Source organism: Sebastes umbrosus, chromosome 6 (genome assembly GCF_015220745.1).
Source record: "Sebastes umbrosus isolate fSebUmb1 chromosome 6, fSebUmb1.pri, whole genome shotgun sequence".
Classification (NCBI taxonomy): Eukaryota; Metazoa; Chordata; class Actinopteri; order Perciformes; family Sebastidae; genus Sebastes; species Sebastes umbrosus.
In genome coordinates this window covers 15,688,531-15,707,984 of record NC_051274.1, presented here as the reverse complement: position 1 = coordinate 15,707,984, position 19,454 = coordinate 15,688,531, and the positions used below count along the sequence as shown (strand labels likewise).

At 44.8% G+C, this 19,454-nt stretch overlaps 1 protein-coding gene across 2 annotated transcripts in view; it reads left to right on the top strand.

Annotated features, from left to right (window-relative positions):
* The window catches only part of LOC119489324 (nuclear receptor coactivator 3-like), a 66,175-nt gene that overhangs the window by 34,583 nt on the left and 12,138 nt on the right, over positions 1 to 19,454 (top strand). For both annotated transcript variants that reach the window (XM_037771582.1, XM_037771581.1), the window contains exons 2-9: positions 3,664 to 3,752; positions 11,421 to 11,528; positions 13,540 to 13,700; positions 15,566 to 15,666; positions 15,752 to 15,926; positions 17,750 to 17,932; positions 18,839 to 18,925; positions 19,087 to 19,227. In XM_037771582.1, coding sequence (XP_037627510.1) covers positions 11,440 to 11,528; positions 13,540 to 13,700; positions 15,566 to 15,666; positions 15,752 to 15,926; positions 17,750 to 17,932; positions 18,839 to 18,925; positions 19,087 to 19,227 — 937 coding nt within the window. In that variant the 5' untranslated portion in view covers positions 3,664 to 3,752; positions 11,421 to 11,439. The remainder of the gene's footprint in view (positions 1 to 3,663; positions 3,753 to 11,420; positions 11,529 to 13,539; positions 13,701 to 15,565; positions 15,667 to 15,751; positions 15,927 to 17,749; positions 17,933 to 18,838; positions 18,926 to 19,086; positions 19,228 to 19,454) is intronic.

The following is a 19,454-nucleotide window of genomic DNA, read 5'->3' as shown; positions in this document are numbered from 1 at the left end:
TTGATACAGATCTTTTAAATTAGTTTTTGTGACCTGGACAAATACTGAGCATTGACTATGTACAGTAATATAGACACTGTTTCTAAATAACCCTCAAATCTAGTTTTCTGTACACTGATGTGTACACTGATACGATATATTTGCAATAGGCTAATATTTGTATCTTTGAGTTTTAGTTATTTATAACTTTAGTTAATTGTAAATGGTGGAAGGTTAAACCTAATCAGATTTGATAAGGGATTCAAAAGGATTTGGATTCAATAAGAAGATTCAATACTGGATTCAAAGTATATGGTTTTGGTTGCAGTGGTGTGCTGACTGCTTATTACCCTTAATTACCCTTTAAATACCCTTTAATTTTGCCACAACGTGTCAACAACAATCTCATATAAAAGGCTGCACATTCGTTTTTCATAAAATGTTTTTTTGTGCTAACAAGGGTCCTCACAGTTCCTAGTAAAGTTTAGCGTTACTCAACTTTTGCTGCAACCTAACGTCACCTGGCAAGACGCTGCTGCATTTGCCAAGCACACATTCCTGGTAAGATCACCTTGTAACATAAGAGTCACATTTCAAGTTTTTACTTCACGATTGCAGCAATGAAAGATAAAATGTTTGCCTCGTGATAACTTGACCAAATCCTGTTTAGTAGTTTTACAAACCACTGCGTAGTGTTTTCACATCTGATAAGCCTGTGGTTGTGGATTTATATCCCTTATGTCCATTGCATTTTTATTAACACAGGACTGTCTTTCATTATGTGAACGCCCACATATCCTCCTTCTAATAGGGTCCAGGTAGGATCCCGATCTGTCACCACAGGTATCAAATCTTTGTCTCAGTTTGTCCAATAACCTGAATGGATCTTGAGAAATATCACACTCTGTCTGATTAGCCTTAAATGGACTTTGTTACCAAAAGAAAGATGTTGTCTCTCTCTCTTTCACACAGTGGTTCCGTGTGACTTTCAGTTTTCTTCCTGGTTCAGCTGAAGGTGTCAGAGGAGGAAATGTGTGCAGTTTCACCATCTTTATCTTATCAGGCCTGATTCTCGACTGTGTGCAGCTTTACACTCCTCACTAACACGCAAGCTGAGAAAGTGTGTTCAGTTTCTGCTCAGCACGCGGCTGCATTCAGATTAAGTGACAGAAACACTTTACAACACAATATAACAGCTCAATGAAGGTGCTATAATCATACAGCTCTACTGTATGTGTTGAGGAGGACAGGTCAGGGTAGATCACCGTCCATGAAAGAAGGAAACTGGAGCACATGTTTTTCTTTGGGCTCGACGACACAGAAATTGTAATACAATGAAAGAATCCGTAAATCAGACCTGTTCACTCACACAATAGTTTGTGGATTTGTTAAGAAAATATTTCCATAAGTCCCTTCAGTCAAGGTGTAATGCAGTTTTTCCTGTGTTTGACATACATTATAATGATTTTTGACACTATCCCTTGGAACAAAGCATCATTTTGCATTGTTTTTGGCTGATGCACAAACAAATTAAGCTGAATACCAATTATCAGCTTTAAACCCATTGATGTTCAGTATCTTCACTCTGGCTTGAACCTTAAAACTCAGCCCGCAACAATCTCTGAAAGCGACAGAATAAAGTTTTAAGGGGTTAACAGAGGTCTGACAATCTCCAATTTTAAGTGAGTAATAGGGCAACGTAGGGACAAAGAGGCCCAGAAAACATTGATTCATCAGCAGTGAGTTCTGCAATATCATAACATGGAAAGAGGAAGAAATCTCACAACAAACCACTGAGTTAAATCAGTCTTTTAGGTTTGTACTGTACGAATTGTCGTGGAGATACGATCTCTGCCACTTTGTATCCGCTCCTCTCTACTGTACACTGAGCAGTTCAAGTTCATGAAGTTAATGGCTTCTGCATGAGCATCCACAGTAAAATATGAACTCTGGCTGCATCTTTATTGCATCCTGTAAAGTGTGTCGCTTTAACAAGAGGAAGATGTTGCGGCGTAAGATATTTATTGTGTTGCTCAAGTGCATCGAGTGCACAAACAGTCGTACAGTAAAAGGTTGTTTAGCTGTCTGGTGACGGGTAATTGAAGAGCACAACAGACGTGTGTTGAGAGGAGGACTGTAAAAAAGGCCTCTATGTTGCTCCGTAGACTCAACCTCTGCATCTCATTCACACTGCTTTTTATATTCAAGGCTTTACGGCGGTATGAGCAACGCCACATGCCGTTAACTACCATTTTATTCACTCTGGTTTTTCACGGCTGTGTCAAAGTGAGCACAAAGAGCAGTAATGAAGGCTCTCTTGTTCCGGCTCAGGCACGGAGAGGAGAACTACTTTTTTTTTTTTCTTTCTCCCCACAACTTTTACACAAAAAATGGAGTGAGTTACTCTTTGTCGCAGCTGAGCTATAAATTATTCCTGCTTAAGCAGTCATTCTCTGGCTCTATTTTTCTCCCCTTTCAATTAATAGGAAACACATCGGGTTGAAGGAGGGTCTTTGTTGGTGTGTAAGAGTCCATACATCACCTAAACTAGAGCACCCACCACCTCCTCCTCCTCCTAACACACACACACACACACACACACACACACACACCGACAGCCCCCATCTGCTCCCAATCATGGGTGCAGCCAGCGGTCAGGTCGCTGACGGTGAATGCCGCACTAACACACACACACACAAACATACACAACATGGGCACGCTGCACTTTAGGTCAGCCCTAGAAACACACTCACACACACACACACACACACACACTCATGTAGGCGTGTCCAGATATTTGGTTGTAAACGTGCGCTCTGTCACGACGCTCTCACACATCCTGGTAATGTAAATGAAAGTACAGTTTATCTCTACCACACTCACACACACAGACACACTCACTGAGGCACAGTGACAGATGAACATGAGACATCCTGGCGGCGTGCTCCACTGATGACAGGGTGTCATGGAAACGCCCAGCGTTCTCCATGGTTACGCACTCTTTACCCCCACGGGATACACTCTTGTGATTGTTCACACAGAACACTTGAGCTACTACAACAACTCAGTGTGGCCTAAACACACACACACACGTATTGTTTCTTATCAGGATCTAAATGGACACAAATTAGCCTATTATGTGCTTTTGGGATTAGAGCGGTGATTTAGCCTAATAGTCTGTTTTCGTAATCTTGCTCAGAGTCCACAAAGCATGAGAGATATTTGCCAATAAAGGCTTGACGTTTTAAATCCAGTTGTGTGGCTCAGGAGCGCACATTTAGTGGACTTTCTTTTACCTTTTATAGTTAGAGTGGTCGGTGGGTCGTATGCTGTCGTCACTTTCAGGTTTCGACGGTTTGGCTTCCTGTAAAACTTGTGTCTCAACATCCCTTTTCGTGTGTGTGTGCGTGTGTGTGGCTGGTCTGGCTGTGGGAGCGTTCTGAGTGTTAATGCAAATGCAGAGGAGCCACGGTGCTTTTTCTCCGTCCATGTGCGCCCGTAATGAAGACAAAAGCACATAGCAAAGGCTCACAGTTCCTCCTGCTCATTAAGCTGTTAATGCAGCTTCCTGTGCACGTGTGTCTCCAGGCCGCTGATTGATAATGCTGCTTGTTATTCATTAATGTCTCTATAATAAACTGTTGAGCTTCAACTTTTTTCTCTTTTTTTTTTTTTTCTCTCCAGACTCAATTGACCAGCCCACATAGGACCACGCCCCAAGAGAGAGGGGAAGGGGGGATCTGATCGTCCATCATCTCGGGCGCCGTCGCAAGGTGGGCTAACATCCCGTATGGTTGGCATGGTAACGGCCTGCTGGGTTTAGGTTGAGCGGTTTGCCAGAGACAGTTTCTTGTTGTTGCCACATTCTTGCAACATCCTCCTGACCTGAACGCAGAGACGATGAGAACAGTTTGTGTTTTTCGGAGCAAATGTTTTATGAGGTGTTGGTGGTTTTTTGGAATAGTTTTGGAGAAAGAGTGGCGGTGGTGGTGGTAACGAGAGGCAAACAAAGAGAGATGAGCAGATGATTTTCAGGCAGATGAGAAAATGAAGAGTGGGAAGACAGCAGGGAGACAGGAGGAGAAATCAAATTATTCTTTGTGCTCTACCTGCCACAGAGGCTGAAAGAGAGCATTAATCTTTTACCCCCTTCTGCAGGTGACAACAACACACACACACACACACACACACACACACGTGTATATATATATATATAAATGTGCCCAGACTCGACCAAAATCTCTTTCGTTCACGTGCAGTCCCACACATGCGTTTGCAGCTGCACAGATAGCAGGAGTGATAGTATGCAGAGTGAGATCGTTAAGAGACGGAAGTAGGTTACTGGACATGGAACAGGAAGAAAACCAGAGAGGATGAAGATGAGGAGGGGCAGGTGGCTCCTGGATTCTTCCGCAAAGAGTTCATGTAAGAAAGTAAAAAGTCCATGTTCGCCATAGATAATGTTAGGTGACTGGCAGGTGGAGCACTTCTGAGACTTGGCTGGCCATGAAAGCATTTGTTTCTTCGAGTAATATAAAGTCAAAGGTACAAGCCTGTACACATCAAACATACGGGGAGAAATATCCAATCGCAGAACTTAAAAATTCGGCTGCAGCTGAACGCTGGCGATTACACACTTTGTAGAGAAACCTGATGATACATTCGGCAGGTTACATCATTTTTACTTTTGGGTCAGTTTTGGATGAATTCGGCAACCACGGTGCAGACAGTGTTTTCTCCCCAGGTGCAACAATGAATCATTCTGACTTTTCTTTAGCTCTGATTCGTGCCTCTGACTGGCACGAACCACAGCACCTGTACAGTGCAGTGGTGCACACAATGAGAACAGATACAATTTATATAGCTATAAGAAAGAACAAATGCTGTAAAGTGCAAGTAGGGCTGCAACTAACCATTATTTTCATTGTGTATCTGTCGATAATTTTCTCAATTAATAGATTAGTTGTTTGGTCTATAAAATGTCAGAAAATGGTGAAAAATGTCAGTCAGTGTTTCCCGAAGCCCAGGTTTACGTCTTGGACGTTACTGTCATAGAGGAGTAAAGAAACCAGAAAATATTGATATTTAAGAAGCTGGAATCAGAGAATTTAAACCTTTTTTTCCTTAAAAAAAAATAACTCAAACCAATTAATCGATTATCAAAATAGTTAGCGATTAATTTAATAGTTGACAACTAATTGATTAATCTTGGCGAGAAGTGAATAAAGTGTGATGAATTATAAAAGTGCCTTCACACATGTAAAGATGTGCCTCATTTATCATTGAAAACTGTAAAATGCTCTAATGGTTAAAAAAGATACATTCAAATAATAATAATACCTGCAACAATAAAGTTATAATGCATAAAATGGCAGCAGGAATAATGCCGTTAGCAGCATGGTATTTGATTAATTGATTTGTTGATTGACAGAATATAAAACTGTAACAACTTTGATCAGCGTTTAATTGTTTAAGTCACTTTTAAAAGCAAAAATACTATTAAATTCTCAGGTTTCAGCTTCTAAAATGTGAATGTCTGCTGTTTTTCATAGTCTGATATAATATAATATAATATAATATGTCAACTTGGGCTCTGGGTTTCACTATTTTATGACATTTTGTAGACAAACAATTAATGGAATAATGCAGCCCTACCATCCGCTATGCCGAAGTCACTCACAAAATTGAAATAATTCAAACTGATGGCCATAATAACATATAGGAATAGTATCATTAACTAATCTAGAAGTTTACATGCTATAATGCTATTTTATCTTTGACAAAGACAATGTAGTTTCTACTCCAATGAAGTGCAACGTCATTCAGAGACGATGACAATAAAGCTCTTTTGAATCTTGAATGTTGAGGACCATTGACGATATCATAAAAAAGAAAACACTGGAATGGGAATTTACAGAAGGGAAAAATACTCCTGAAATCTATTCTACTGGATTAGAACAGTTTAAATCAGAAGGCGGACTGGGAACCAGTTCCTTCTTTATCCCTCATAAAGCAGTGAAGACTGTCTATGGCTCGAGCACTCGGAGCAAAGCAGCTCTTGTCGTGTCACTGGTGTGAGTTTACAGGGCCATGCCAGGGCCGTGTGCCTCTGTTTTGTCAACAGAGATTATGAAACAGCGGCTGGCAGGCAGGCAGGTAGGCGGGGGAGGCAACTGTGGGGCTATTTGCATCACCCAGCCTGAGCGCGCCCGCCCTGCAAACTCCGTCACCTTCCTTCCCCCTTCCTCCCTCCCTCTGCCTTCCTATCTGCTCCTCCCTTTACTCATCAGCAACTAGCAGCCCTGCCCGAACCGTCCGGCCTCCACGGTCTCATCCTCCGCCCCCCCAAAAAAGGAAAGAATGGAGACGCTTGTCACACAAACACACAGGAAGTTTGATGGCAGCCGGTGCCACAATTCTGCCCAGTCAGCGTTTGAGAGACAGTGAATGAGCGTACTCAGTCAACCCACAGAGAAAGAACCATTTATTCAATAGATTTACTAAACTTTCAGTTTTAACCTTGAAGCTCTCGTGCACAACAAACTGTAAGAGTTTCAGTTCGACCCTGAATCCACTCGGGGGACCTAAGATGTGTCTGATGATGCTCAGGCAGAAATAAACCTGCCTGTGTACACATTAAGTGCAACACAGATTAAAGATAAGTCTAGATTGTGTCTGTTCTTGCCAGTTTTTCCTGTGCTCTCGTCGTCTGCTCTCAGTAACTCTTTCCGACACGTTCTTGTTTGTTGCGTTGGGCTTTTTTTTTTCTGCTGTGACTCACCCTGTCGTGGGAAGTCGGTCGTCTCTCTGCTTTGTCTTCCAAAACCTTTTTTTTTTGTTTTTGCTTTCAGTTTTTAGATGCCGTTCATCCTTTTATATTCGGCTCCCCTCGAGTCCATGACTTTAACTCACCAGTGTTATGAAGCGCGGCTCATCTTATTGCAGCTTGTTTTTTATTGTGTACACCGAAGTATACAAAAAATATTCACGGAGTGAAAGAGTACAGTTCTTATAGAATATTTTAATATCTTATATTTTATTATTAAACCTCTCTTCTCCAAGGGAGCCCTGGCAAGAACAGCAGCAATACAGTGTTTCAAACATTTAAAACACATAAAACAAAGTCACGGTATCTACTACAGGATCGTATGCGTAGGAAAACAGACAGGAGGAATCGGATCCATTTAAGGAGGCAATTACAAACTCCCCTTGAATCAGCCTCCAAACCCTTCACTAATATATAAAGTTACGTTGGGTAAACCCACAGCCGTTTGCAAAAACTTCCTTCCTCCTCCCAAAAACTAAAAACAGAACTAATTCAGTTTTCATCTGATTGATATCCATGTAATGAATAGTTAATATTGAATGTTTAATCCACAAACTCTACAAACTATTTCAGGGTTATTGTTAGAAACAATCAAATCTCTTTGCAAACTTCATTTTCTTTCGCTGTAATGAAACAGTTTGTAATATTTCTCTCCAAAAAATAGCTGAAACAAGACAGAAATCCTTGATTTGGAAATCTCACATGCATCTATACAAATTAAACAACATAAAGACTGCATGGAGGAAACATGGGAATTAATGGGAATTAAACCTTTTGCCAAATATCGCACATGTTGTGGCTCCGTCCCGTGGTGTCTGGATGAAGTCACGAGAAAGACGTCTATGTCTGAATGAGAAAATGCTGTCACTTTAACAAATAAATGAGGCCAGCAATGTTACGTATTCCATGTCTGAGAAGGGCTTTAGATAAACATTGATATTTCCTGTATGCAAGAGGAAACTTGGCCTGACTGTGGGGCTAGAGGAAGGTCAGTAGGTCAACAAGAAATCCTCTGGGAACTATGACAGTAAATGTCATAGAAATGTGGCTTTCAGTGTTCACGGTACCTTGTCATGGAAACAAAGTGTTGATTAAAGGGGATATTTGTTTGCCCCGAAGCACGTGAATTTAACTGGGATTGGATTGCAATCTAGTTTATGAGGTGAACTGTTTTCTCTGGTTTTGCCATAAAGTCTGTGCCTCCTGGTGAGCAGTGCTCCCACTGGGCTCCAGGCTGCGGGGTCACTGGCAGGCTGCTGTCCTGTATCAGACCTCAGGAGTTTAGCTTCACCCCAGGTGATGCCACAGCGCCGTTGACCTGAGTGATCCTCCTTTCACACCCGTCTAATGACCCGGAAAATATGTGGGTCAACTGTCAGCGTGAAGGCGGTGACCCCTTGAAATCGCTCGGGTCAAGATCAGAGTTGAGAACCGGGTCACACTTTAGTGTGAACGATCCAGAGCTGTTTACCTGATGGGTGCACTCACCTGTATAGCAGGAGACTCTCCCATGACGGCTCAATCTGATGGGAGCTAAATTCTACTTCCTGTTCTTATTTGTTTCTCTGGCCGAGCCACAACAAATAAGCACTCTGATCAACAGCTTATTACCTCTGGCCCTGATTCATGTCTTTGAGTCATCTTCAACTATATGATTTTATCTATAGACGTAACATGCAGCTGATCAGGAGCTGTGTGGTCGGAGGAGTCTGTTTGTTTCTCTTGGTTGTGGTGTCATGAACGACGCCTTCCTTTTCCACTGAATTTCCACTCCAATTTGCCTATTAAGCTCTTTGTTATCATGCTAGGTGTGCTTCCAACTAAGCAGGGTATATTTTAAGCACATCAGAATCAAAGTGTATTTCCATGATGTGCTGTATATAATATGAAGAGTGGGAGAGAGTTTGTACAATCCTATTCGTACAGATGTATGATGACACTTGACACACACTGTTACCCTCAGATCAGCGGCGTTCTGCCCTCCCTTCACCACCCCCAACCGCCTCCTCCTGTTCATGCTGAGAGCTAAGATTTGGTAGTATATCTAACTAATAGTTAATGTTCATATGTGTTTAAAGGTGTTAGTTTTTCCAGTAGGATCACTGTTGCTGCTTGGATTGTTGAGGAGCAGTCTTTTCTCCCAGATCTAACTGTATAACTGTAACCATCTGCTATAATGGTCCAATCCTTGTATTTATTTATGTTCAAATACAAGGAATAAAGGTGTTTGTTTGTTATTTACATTGATTAATTTGCTTCCTCTGTCGACATATGTGTCGTTTCCATCATCATTTTGTACATCTTCTCCACAACTTTTCCACCTCAGCCAAGACTTTTTCCATTTAAATGTCCCTAATGCTCAAATTCAAAATGTGCATTAACCCAGGTACTACTTTTCACTCTGTCAAATCTACTGCGCCTCAATCTTTCTCCCTTAAATTGCCATCTTCTTGCCCATCTCTCCTGTCCCTCTCGCTGCCCTCCATACTGCCATCACCCTCTCCCATTTCCCTCTTTAGGCGTCTCATTCCCACCGCCCCCTGCTGCTATATTGTGCCCACCGCAGCCCCGCTGCCTCTCTGCCACCAGGCCCCACACTGCCTGTGGCGTGTAATTGACTTTCTCCCTGCACTGGAAAAGCGGGCGGCCCGCGCCAGGCTGGAGGTGACCCATTTCCCTGGGGCATTCAGCAGCCTCCTAATCAACCATTCTCGGGGGCCGCCTCATTCACTCTGCAATTAGAGCAACTCCCCCTTTGAGAACTCCATCAATAGGCCGCCAGGCGGGCGGGCGGGCGGGCTGTATCGTCGGAGGAGCAAAGACGGGAGTTTCACTCAAACACTTTGCTTTGGCTCTTCGAGTTCTGAACCCTCCGACTTTGTGCCTCCCCCCCTCTCTGCTTTTTGCCTCCTCTGCTCCTCGTCTCCCTCGTGGTAGGTTTCATCAGACAACAGCGAGCGGGGGTTTTGTCTAACGATGAGGCAGGTAGACAGGAGGATAGGCAAGAAGAGGAGCAGGTAGGCAAGCAGACAATGGCAACGAGACAGTCAGACAGACAGACAGTCAGATGGGAGGTACTCAAGGGAGAGATTAAAAGAGAAATCTGAAAGAAACTCAAAGCGGGAGGGATGTTTTCAGAGCATCTCTTGTTTTTGAGTATTCCCCGTTGTTGTCTTGCGAGGGAATACACTTGTGTTTCACCTGGTCTTGAAGACATGGCATGAAAGCACATTGATTCTGTCTCAATAAGAAGGTGTGTTCACTGCGTGTTTCAGCTGGATCTTCTTTGCGTGCCGAGAGCGCGCAACTGAAGATTAGAACGGTCTCTATCCAAGAACCAAAAAAAAAAAGGAACGCAATCAGACGTTTTGCTCTGATCCCACCAGAAGGAGCATGAGATGATGGTGCATGGTGATTAAATAACAGGCCGGCATCTCTCCCCTGCCGTTGGCCTGATTTGCTATGCAGGAGAGGCAGCGCTCTGGTCAGAGGATAACCATGTAATCAATGGAATGAAAAAGCTGCTCTGGCTGTGAAGGTTAAGAGGGGTACTGGAAGCTTTCAGCCCACTCTGTGTGCACCACACATGCATTCAAAACACACACCAGACAGTCTGAATGTTACATCTCCTCCTCTGATTCCTCCCCCTCTCACCTGTTCCCCTTCCCTCCCTCCCATCTTTCTTTGACATGCCTTTATCTCTCTTTCTCTCAGCTCGCTCCCTCCCACTGCCTCCGCCTCTTTTTGCTCTGATTCCCCCCCCTCTGTATATTTTCTTCCTCTACATTTACTCTGTATATCTCCCACTATATTTCTGCTCTCTCTCTCTCTCTCCCCTTCATTTACTTTCCCTCCCTTCCTCCATCCTCTTCTCCCTCCCTCCCTCCCTCCCTCCCTCCTACCTTTCCCCAGTGTCAGCCGCTGTCACTGTGGCAAAGAAAGTGACCAATCAGAGCTCACTTCACAGCGACGGCGTCTCCCTCCCTCCCTTATTTCTTCCGTTCCTTCCCCTCTCCTCCTCCTCCTCTTCGCCTCCTTTCGTCCCATCTGCCTCTCTCTTCCCCACAACCTTTATCAGCTCACTTCCTGGAGACGAAATGTGATGCATTATGGGAGACAGACGGCTGTCTAACGGGGTTAGTTGTGCAGCGTGGCTTATCATCAGAGACACTGCTAATCCTGTGTGTGTGTGTATGTGTGTGTTTGTGTGGATGCACCATATGAGCTGATGAACTCATACATGCACAGGCCCACACACACAAACAAACACAACCTCACATGCTTACTCTCTTTTTCTGAGGAGGAGGAGGAGGAGGAGGAGGAAGACGAGACATGTTTATGTTCGTCAGACTCTGCCAGGAGAATACGATTTGCATGATATAAGCATATTTTACTCTGCTGTGTACTGTTTTGCGCTGTATCCACTTTACAAGCTGCCTCTGTATTGGTTATTTTTTGCTGAGTTCAAAAGGATGATTCCCATGTCTTCTTCCCTTCACAATTACGTATATAATAAGAGCTAAAGGGCTAAAAGGGACTATATAATCCCTCCTCTGTTGTATTAAAGCCTTGTTTACACCTGTGTAATGTGTGTGTGTGTGCTCCTTCCTCTCAGGTGCTGATATGTGTACACGATGAGCGGATTGGGGGAGAACTCCATGGAGCCTCTGAGCTCGGAAAATCGGAAACGCAAGCTCTCCACTTGCGACACGCCTGGTCTGGGGTGAGTGTGTCTGATCAGCACTAGAGAGGGGAAATGAAGGAAAGTGGGCTACTGGGTCAGTGGCTTCTCCAGGCCGGGCCTCCTTTGTGTGCTGGGATGAGTAGGAACCTAAATGTGTGCAAAAATAGTGTAAGTAGTTTTAGATGTTCAGTAGACATTTAGATCCCAGTAGGATTTTCATCAGGTTACAAAAGTGGGATTGAAACGTAAATAGAATACAACATAAAAAGGCAGAAAATAAAGTGAGGCATTTTGTGAAATACGCTTATTTGCTTTCATGCAGAGAGTTAGACGGGAAGATTGATACCTTTCTGTACACTAAACATGAAGACGATTAGCGTAGCTTAACATAAAGACTAGAAACAGCTAGCCTGGCTCTGTCCAAAGGTTAAAAAAATCTGCCTACCAGCAACTCTAAAGCTCAGTAACTAACACGTTACATCTCATTTGTTTAATCCGTACAAAAAACGAAGTGGAAAAATGAAATGTTGGACTATTTCTTGGTATGTGCAGTGACTTCCTGGAGTCTTGTCATCATCATCAGGTTGCTAGTAGAGTGTGGATACCCGACCCCGACAGGTCAGGCCGGGTTCAGACAAGTAGACAAGTAAGGGATAATGTGCAGCGAGCTGGTCATTGTTGTGAAATAAACTCCGATAGGGCGATGTGAACCCCCGCTTATTACACGGCTACTTACTTAAGAAATCAATAATTTGACACTAAAATGGTCCGCCAGTGTTCGACCTACATAGCAACGGTCTGTTATAAAGAAATAACAGCCCATAGAAACAATCAGAATTGAGTGTTCAACAAAGCCGTGTAATAAATATTTTCAAAAGACGTTCGGGTCGGGTTCGGCCTACTTGACGTGGTGCTTCAAGTCTTTTTAGTGAAAATATAGTGTAAAAATAAATAAAAATGATGGACCTACTGTCTATGTTTGGGTTTGTTATTTACGTGGCTGTAAATAAGTACTGTAACCATGGTAACAACCATTACGTGACAGGGTAACACAAACTTACATTACCTGTGTTTGTCTCTGGTCAGTTCCGACATAAAAAACAGAATAACGTTCGGGTTCGGGTCGGGCTCGGTTACTTACTACTCTCTCGGACTCGGGTCGGGTTCAGACAGAAAAATAGAGCTGCACTCTAGTTGCTAGGCAACCAACAGTGACTTCAGCAAGTCACTGCACCCGGCAAAGAAATAGTCCAGTACATAACCCCCCTCCAAAACCAAGACCCCAGGAAGAGCGTCGGACTTAGAAGCAAATTTTCGCCAAACTCTGGAATTACATCTTCTGTGTCCGTCACGTGATGCCATTTGGCCCCAAAACACTTTTTCCCATAGACTTACATTGGGAAAGAGACGTCTGTAACTCTGCGGATAATTTTTTTTTAGGTAAATCAGCTTCCCAGTACAACACTTGAATAGTCCTTATTTAATTCATTAGGACCTAAAAGTTGTAAAACGCACTAATAGCTGAATCCAGAGTTATTTCCATTCCTCCATTCATGTGAATGAGACCCAGACCGAGGCTGGACCGAGGGCTGTGAGGCGGAGTTAAAGGAAACGCTACTGCGCCTGCTCTATGAGCCCAATGGACGCAGAAGGTCGCTGGATGATCCGGGTACCTTATCAGTCAAATCATTTTGGCTTCATTCGTGACTGAGCAACTCTCATAGGAATGAACGGGAGTCTGCCTACAATGCTGTATCCAGTTCTCTTTATACATCCATGGCCAAAACCTAAGCTAACCCGCTGCTGGCTGTAGCTTCATATATAGCGTACAGACTTCAGAGTGGTATTGATCAGTACTGTCCGGTTACCACTATCAGTAAATGACTTAAAGGTGCAGCTCTCAAAAATCCAGTCAATGTGCTCCAGCTACAATATCAACCTCTACTAGAATGTTTTTTTGCTGGACAAACTCTTAAATCTAATGTGTGCCCAAAAAGCAATCAGTTATCAGTCAGCGTCGGCTTTAATCTTTGCACATTGCCCCCTGCAGGTGTGACAGGAAGCGACGGGAGCAGGAGAGCAAATACATAGAGGAGCTGGCGGAGCTGATCTCTGCCAACCTCGGCGACATCGACAGCTTCAACGTCAAACCAGACAAATGTGCCATCCTCAAAGAGACGGTGCGCCAGATCCGCCAGATCAAAGAGCAGGGTGAGTGGACACAGTTGTCTGAAATCCTAAAGGCGACTGAGAGCTGGAGTTGGACAGGTGCACCACAAGTCGGATGGACTGTTGAGGAGTGAGTGTAGGAAACATTGGGAAAGGTGATGAGGAGAGTGGGGAACAGACAGCTGGACACTCACACACATACGCACGAGCCTCCTCAGAGTCCAGGTGCAAGGACGAATCAGTCATTCATCTCCCACAAATTTCACAGCCTCAACTGTTTATGTTTGGGAGGAAACATTGGCAATGCTTTGTGAACCTGTCATTCGTGAGTGTGTGTATGTGCGTGTGTGTGTGTGTGTGTGTGTGTTATGGGCACGCACAGCTGTGTGCTGCCCTCGCCAGGGGCTGTTTAATTGGACGTTTGCAGGTAATCACATGCCCATCCACTCTGCTGAACTGCCAAATTATTAGTTCTGTTACAGCTGCCGTTGTCACACTTCTGTCTCCGGTCATTTCCACAGCGAACAATTTCAAAAGCTTCAGGCTGAGATTCCTGCTTTGCAGATATAAGATGGACATATTTTAACTCCTACATTCGGACCTGTGTGTGTGTGTGCGTGTGTGTCAGTATGAATTTCTTCATTCAAGGTGAATTTCACGGGATCAGGGGTGAATTTTGTTCTCGCGTCTCTGCACGGCTCAGTCAGCGTCTGCCACCTCGACAGGAAGGGGAAGAGGCTACAGCTGGCCCTGACTGGCTGCTGACAGGTTGCCATAGTTACAGGAAGTGAAGACAGCAATGACACGGGCGTTTAGACTCGTCTCTTGCCTTCTACCTGTTCCTCTTCTCCTCTTCTCACTTTCAGTTGCTCTTTCTGCCCGTCTTCATATTCGCTCTTTTCTCCACCAATCACTCCTGTTTTTCATCTCACTTGGATTTAATGTGCTCTGCTTGTCTTCCTCCTCTTCTCCCCCCCCCCGCACCCCTCATCTGTATTGCAGCACAATGAGTTGCAGCATCTTCAGGTTTTGCTCCCAGCATCTTAAGATATTGAGTGAACTGATGGAGTGCAGCCTCTCTCTTTCTGTCTCACGCTCGCTCTGTTTATGTCTCCTTCCTCTGCCTCTTCCTCTCAGTCCGTCTCTACTTAGCTCCACAGTGCCTGGATGTAGGCAGCAATGGCTTTTTTTTTCTTTGTGTGGGTATCTGTGCCCCTTGGGAGCTAATCAGATAGAATGATTCCTGTAGCCGAGCAGCCCCCGCCTCTTTCTCAGACCAAGCCCTGCATTAATACAACAACCCGAACGCCAGCCGTTTTCTGTCAGCATCGTCTCCGTCCTCATCCCCCCGGTTCAGCTCCGGTCCTTCCTGTCTGTCTGTCTCTCTCTCTCTCTGTCTGTCTTTCCCTCTCTCAGCCTCAGCCCCTCCATTAATTCAGGTGCCTCAGCTCCTGCCCCTGCACCATTACAGCTTCCAGAGCCTCTCTAGCTCTCTCCCGCGCTCTCTCTCTCTCAGCCCCAGCCTACCAGACAGTCCCTCAGAGTCTGACACTGAATATAAAGCAAGAGGACGGCTGCTACCTGCTCCACATGCTCCCAGCCCTCTACTCCTCCTGACGGGCTCCTCAGAGAAACCTGCCTCCGTCCGTCTCCCTCCTCACCTGTAGTTTTAAATAAATAAAAAAGAAACATTGAAAGTGAAGATTGAGAAACGCTGCCCCCTGCTGGCGCAGCTAGAGTAGTGAATAACTGGCTGTTTCCTCCACTTTCAGGTATCGTTGCTCTCTCCTTGTGTTTCTCCTTTGCTCTTTTTTTTGCTTCTTTGTTGGCAGCTGAGCTTGAAATGGCTGTTTGGTTTTTTTTTGTGATGCGTTTCGTCTCTTTCCCCTCCCTTTCCTCTCCTGCAGGAAAAGCTTCATCCAATGACGACGACGTCCAGAAGTCAGACGTGTCCTCGACGGGTCAGGGGGTCATCGACAAGGACCACCTGGGGCCGCTCCTGCTGCAGGTGAGTGCAACGAATCGGAGTATATTTATTGAAGGTTCAATCAGCCGACTGTGCGGGTGGTGACTTCCTGTCGCTGTGCTCTCAGGCTCTGGACGGCTTCCTGTTTGTGGTGAACCGGGAGGGCAGCATCGTGTTCGTGTCGGACAACGTGACACAGTACCTGCAGTACAAACAAGAGGAGCTCATCAACACCAGCGTGTACAATATTCTCCATGAGGACGACAGGGAGGAGTTCCACAAGAACCTGCCCAAGACCAACAGTGAGAAACACACACACACACACACACACACACACACACGCACACGCACACATACACACATACACGTAAACCCTGCTTGACATCCTCCACAGGGCCGAGGTATAAAACAAACTTTGAGAGGTTACAACAACTTCTGCGCGCGCGCACGTAAACTCTATTTATTCATGCTCCTCCGTTCTTCTCTCGTTATGATGGAGGAGCTCCTGGGAAGCCTGCTCATGTGCATGAGAGCTTTTCAGACACACACACCTGACAAAACACACATGTGCACGGGAGCACCCACCCACTTGGGTGCTAAGCAGGCAGAGCGTAGCGCAGCTGTCAGTCACACTCAGTGGTCCAGACAGTGTAAAACAGGCCTGAGCTCTATTCAGGTCCCATGGCAGCCATCTGGAAACTACTTACTGCTGAATAATGCACCTCCACATTTTCCTCTATTTAATTCAATTCCTGTTTGCATGTGTGTTATTGTGTATATTTACATGCCTATGTCAGCATTGCATTTTTTTTTAAAGGTGCTGCCTGTGTGTGTGTGTGTGTGTGTGTGTGTGTGTGTGTGTGTAAGCCCATGAGCATGTGCACAGAGCACTATTTATAAAGCTGATTAATTATGGATATGTGTGCTCGACTGAACCTGCTACTCGATTAACTCCGCAGTAATGTTCCTAAGCAGCGGCGGCTCCGACATGTCATTGACACGTTCTCTCACTTATTCCTCCCCGCACGCTCCTTTATTCATTCACTCTCTTTATTTTTTAAGTCTCATCTTTATCTACTTTTCCCGCGAGCATCCCTCGCGCCTCTCTCAACTCGGCCTCATTCATTCTTGATAATATGGCTGCCTGCTAAGACGAACATTGTGGTCGTCTGTTGCTCAACCTGCTTCCCTCTCCGCTCTCCCACCCCTCATTGTGTCTCGCTCTGCTGCTCTGCCCCTTCATTATCTTTTCGGGCCCATGAATGAAATGCGCTCTCGCTGCACATTCCTGCGGGATGACCGCTGACCACGCCAGCTACAGTTAAACACACACACACACTAACAAAAACAGACACACACTCGTGCACAAAACGTGGAGTGAGCTTTTGTTGCTGGCCGGTGTGTTTTTTGACCCCGCTGTCTTGCCTCGCTGCTGGCTAATTGTGTCTGATGGGAGATGTCGGCCCCAGCGAGTGTGCTGCGTTTTCTCTGTCCCAAGGCCTTGTTAAATCACCACTCACTATCAGTTAGCCCCCCCCCTACTCTCCCCACCGACACGTCTCGCTCTCCTGGGTCTTCTCTTGTATCCTCCCTGCACCTGCCAGACTGAAACCTTCGGACAACTCAAGGCCCATGATAAGGCTTCACGCAGACCTTGGAGGACAGTCGGATGTCTCTCTGAAGTTTGCCTCCCTTTTCTTTCTCTTCCTCCCTCTCCCCTGTGAAGGTGACCCCGTCTAAATGAGTGTGTGTGTGCTGTGATGAGAAGTCAGGGCCTAAATGAGGATAGATGGCTGAGTGTCCCTGGCCTCTGCCCAGACTGAGAGGGAGAGATATTGGAAATCGACACCTTGGCTACATTAATCCCATGGTCCATTTAGCCAGGCATCCGAACAGCAGGAGAGGCTTCTGCTTCTCAATTTAAGAGAGAAAATACATGTTGCAGTGTGGGTTTGTTTGTTTGTTTTGTATGTGTGGATCCGCGGCAGGAAAAGGGTGTGAGCTGTTGTGACATCTGATTACAGGCCATCCATTCATAGCTACATTTGGTTTTTCAGTCTCAGGAGTAACATGTTCTTTTCCATTTTTACCCACGAGTGTAAATTCCTCTTTGTTTGTGTTTCAGTAAATGGAGTGTCGTGGGGCAACGAGGCGGCCCGACAGAAGAGTCACACCTTCACTTGCCGGATGCTGGTCAAGTTTGGCCACGCCCACGGCCCAATGGAGGAGGGGCCAGGAGGGCCACGCTATGAGACCATGCAGTGTTTTGCTCTCACCCAGCCCAAGGCCATGATCGAGGAGGGGGAAGGTACGCCGGCACAGTCACAAATGGACACATGTTTAGTTCATGATAAGGAGTCATTATTTTAGGATTTAAAATATTCATCTGTGTTTATCTGTAGCCCCCCTCCACTCAAAAACGTGTTTTGCTTGTTGTTATTTCACTTGGAGCTTATTTTCACATATATCTGCTGAAGGAGGAGAGTTTCTCTGCGGTCACCTTAAATCTAAAAAGTTTTTTGCAACATCACAGCTAGCGTGAAAGCCAATCATGGTCAAGCATGCAACTTCCACAGGTGTGATGTGGAAACTTAAGACTGGACTTATATTTACACTAATTATTATTCCAAGCAGAGTATATTAAAACAGGCCTGGAGGGGATCTCTAAAAGAAAGAGAAAATCTGATTTATAATACAAAACTCTAGTTGAAAATCATATTTTAAAAATACACGTTGCAAAGCAGCCACTTTGTAGTTTAACAATTTCTTCTCGGAGGGATTTGGGTTCATAATTAGAAGCTCATTTGAATTTTCTACTCACTTTCCAATCAATTTTGAATGCACAGAGATGTAAAATCTGGATAAAATGTGTTTAATATTATGGAAGATATATAGAAAAGCACACTGACAGGAATACTAAGAAAATAAAGAATCAATTTCTTGCGATGTGCAAAATGTGAAAACATTTCACAAATAAGAGAAAGCTTTGGTTATAGGAAATGGCCAGCACAACTTTTCCTATGATTTGTGAATGTTCATCCTCGTTACATACTCCTGATACTATTTCAAGGAAATCCTGGGTTCGTTAAAGAGTGCTAATCTGTTGTCTCTCAATTCAAATATTTGTCTCATATAGGAGCTCGAGAAGCTTTTTCAGTGAAAGTCGTTAAAAACTTTACTTTCATTACTGACACTCTTCTCCTTCCACCTGCAGACCTTCAGTCATGTATGATCTGTGTGGCCCGTCGGGTGTCCGCCATGGAGAGAACGGAGAGTTTCAACACCCGGCATGAGCTCTCAGGTGAGGAGCTGCGTACCCGTAAACGCTCACTGAGCAAACACAGAATGCTCAAACAGGCTGTGACGTTGATTCTTTATCCGTGAACAGGTTTGACTCGTCTCCTCATGCGTCTCCTTGTCTCCTTCCCCTCTCGCTCGTCCTCTTTCTGTCCTCCCCGGCAGGTAAACTGATCCAGATCGACCAGAATTCTCTGCGAGCGTCGATGCGTCCAGGCTGGGAGGATTTGTTGAGGCGTTGCATTCAGATGTTCCTTCAGCACAGTGACGGGCAGCCCTGGTCGCACAAACGCCACTACCATGAGGGTGCGTCACACACACAAACGCACACACACCTGGAATCAACTACTATAGTGCATCAAACTTAGAGAATTCATCTTGTTAAGTGCTGCTAAATCCACAATGACAGAGCTGGAGGCAAAATCATCAGGATGTCGCAGTATTTAATTAACTGTTTGCTCAGTTATGCTGTCGTTATATGAAATTATTTGTTTTTAATTTGTTGTTGCTGCCTATCTTGGCCATGCCTTCGT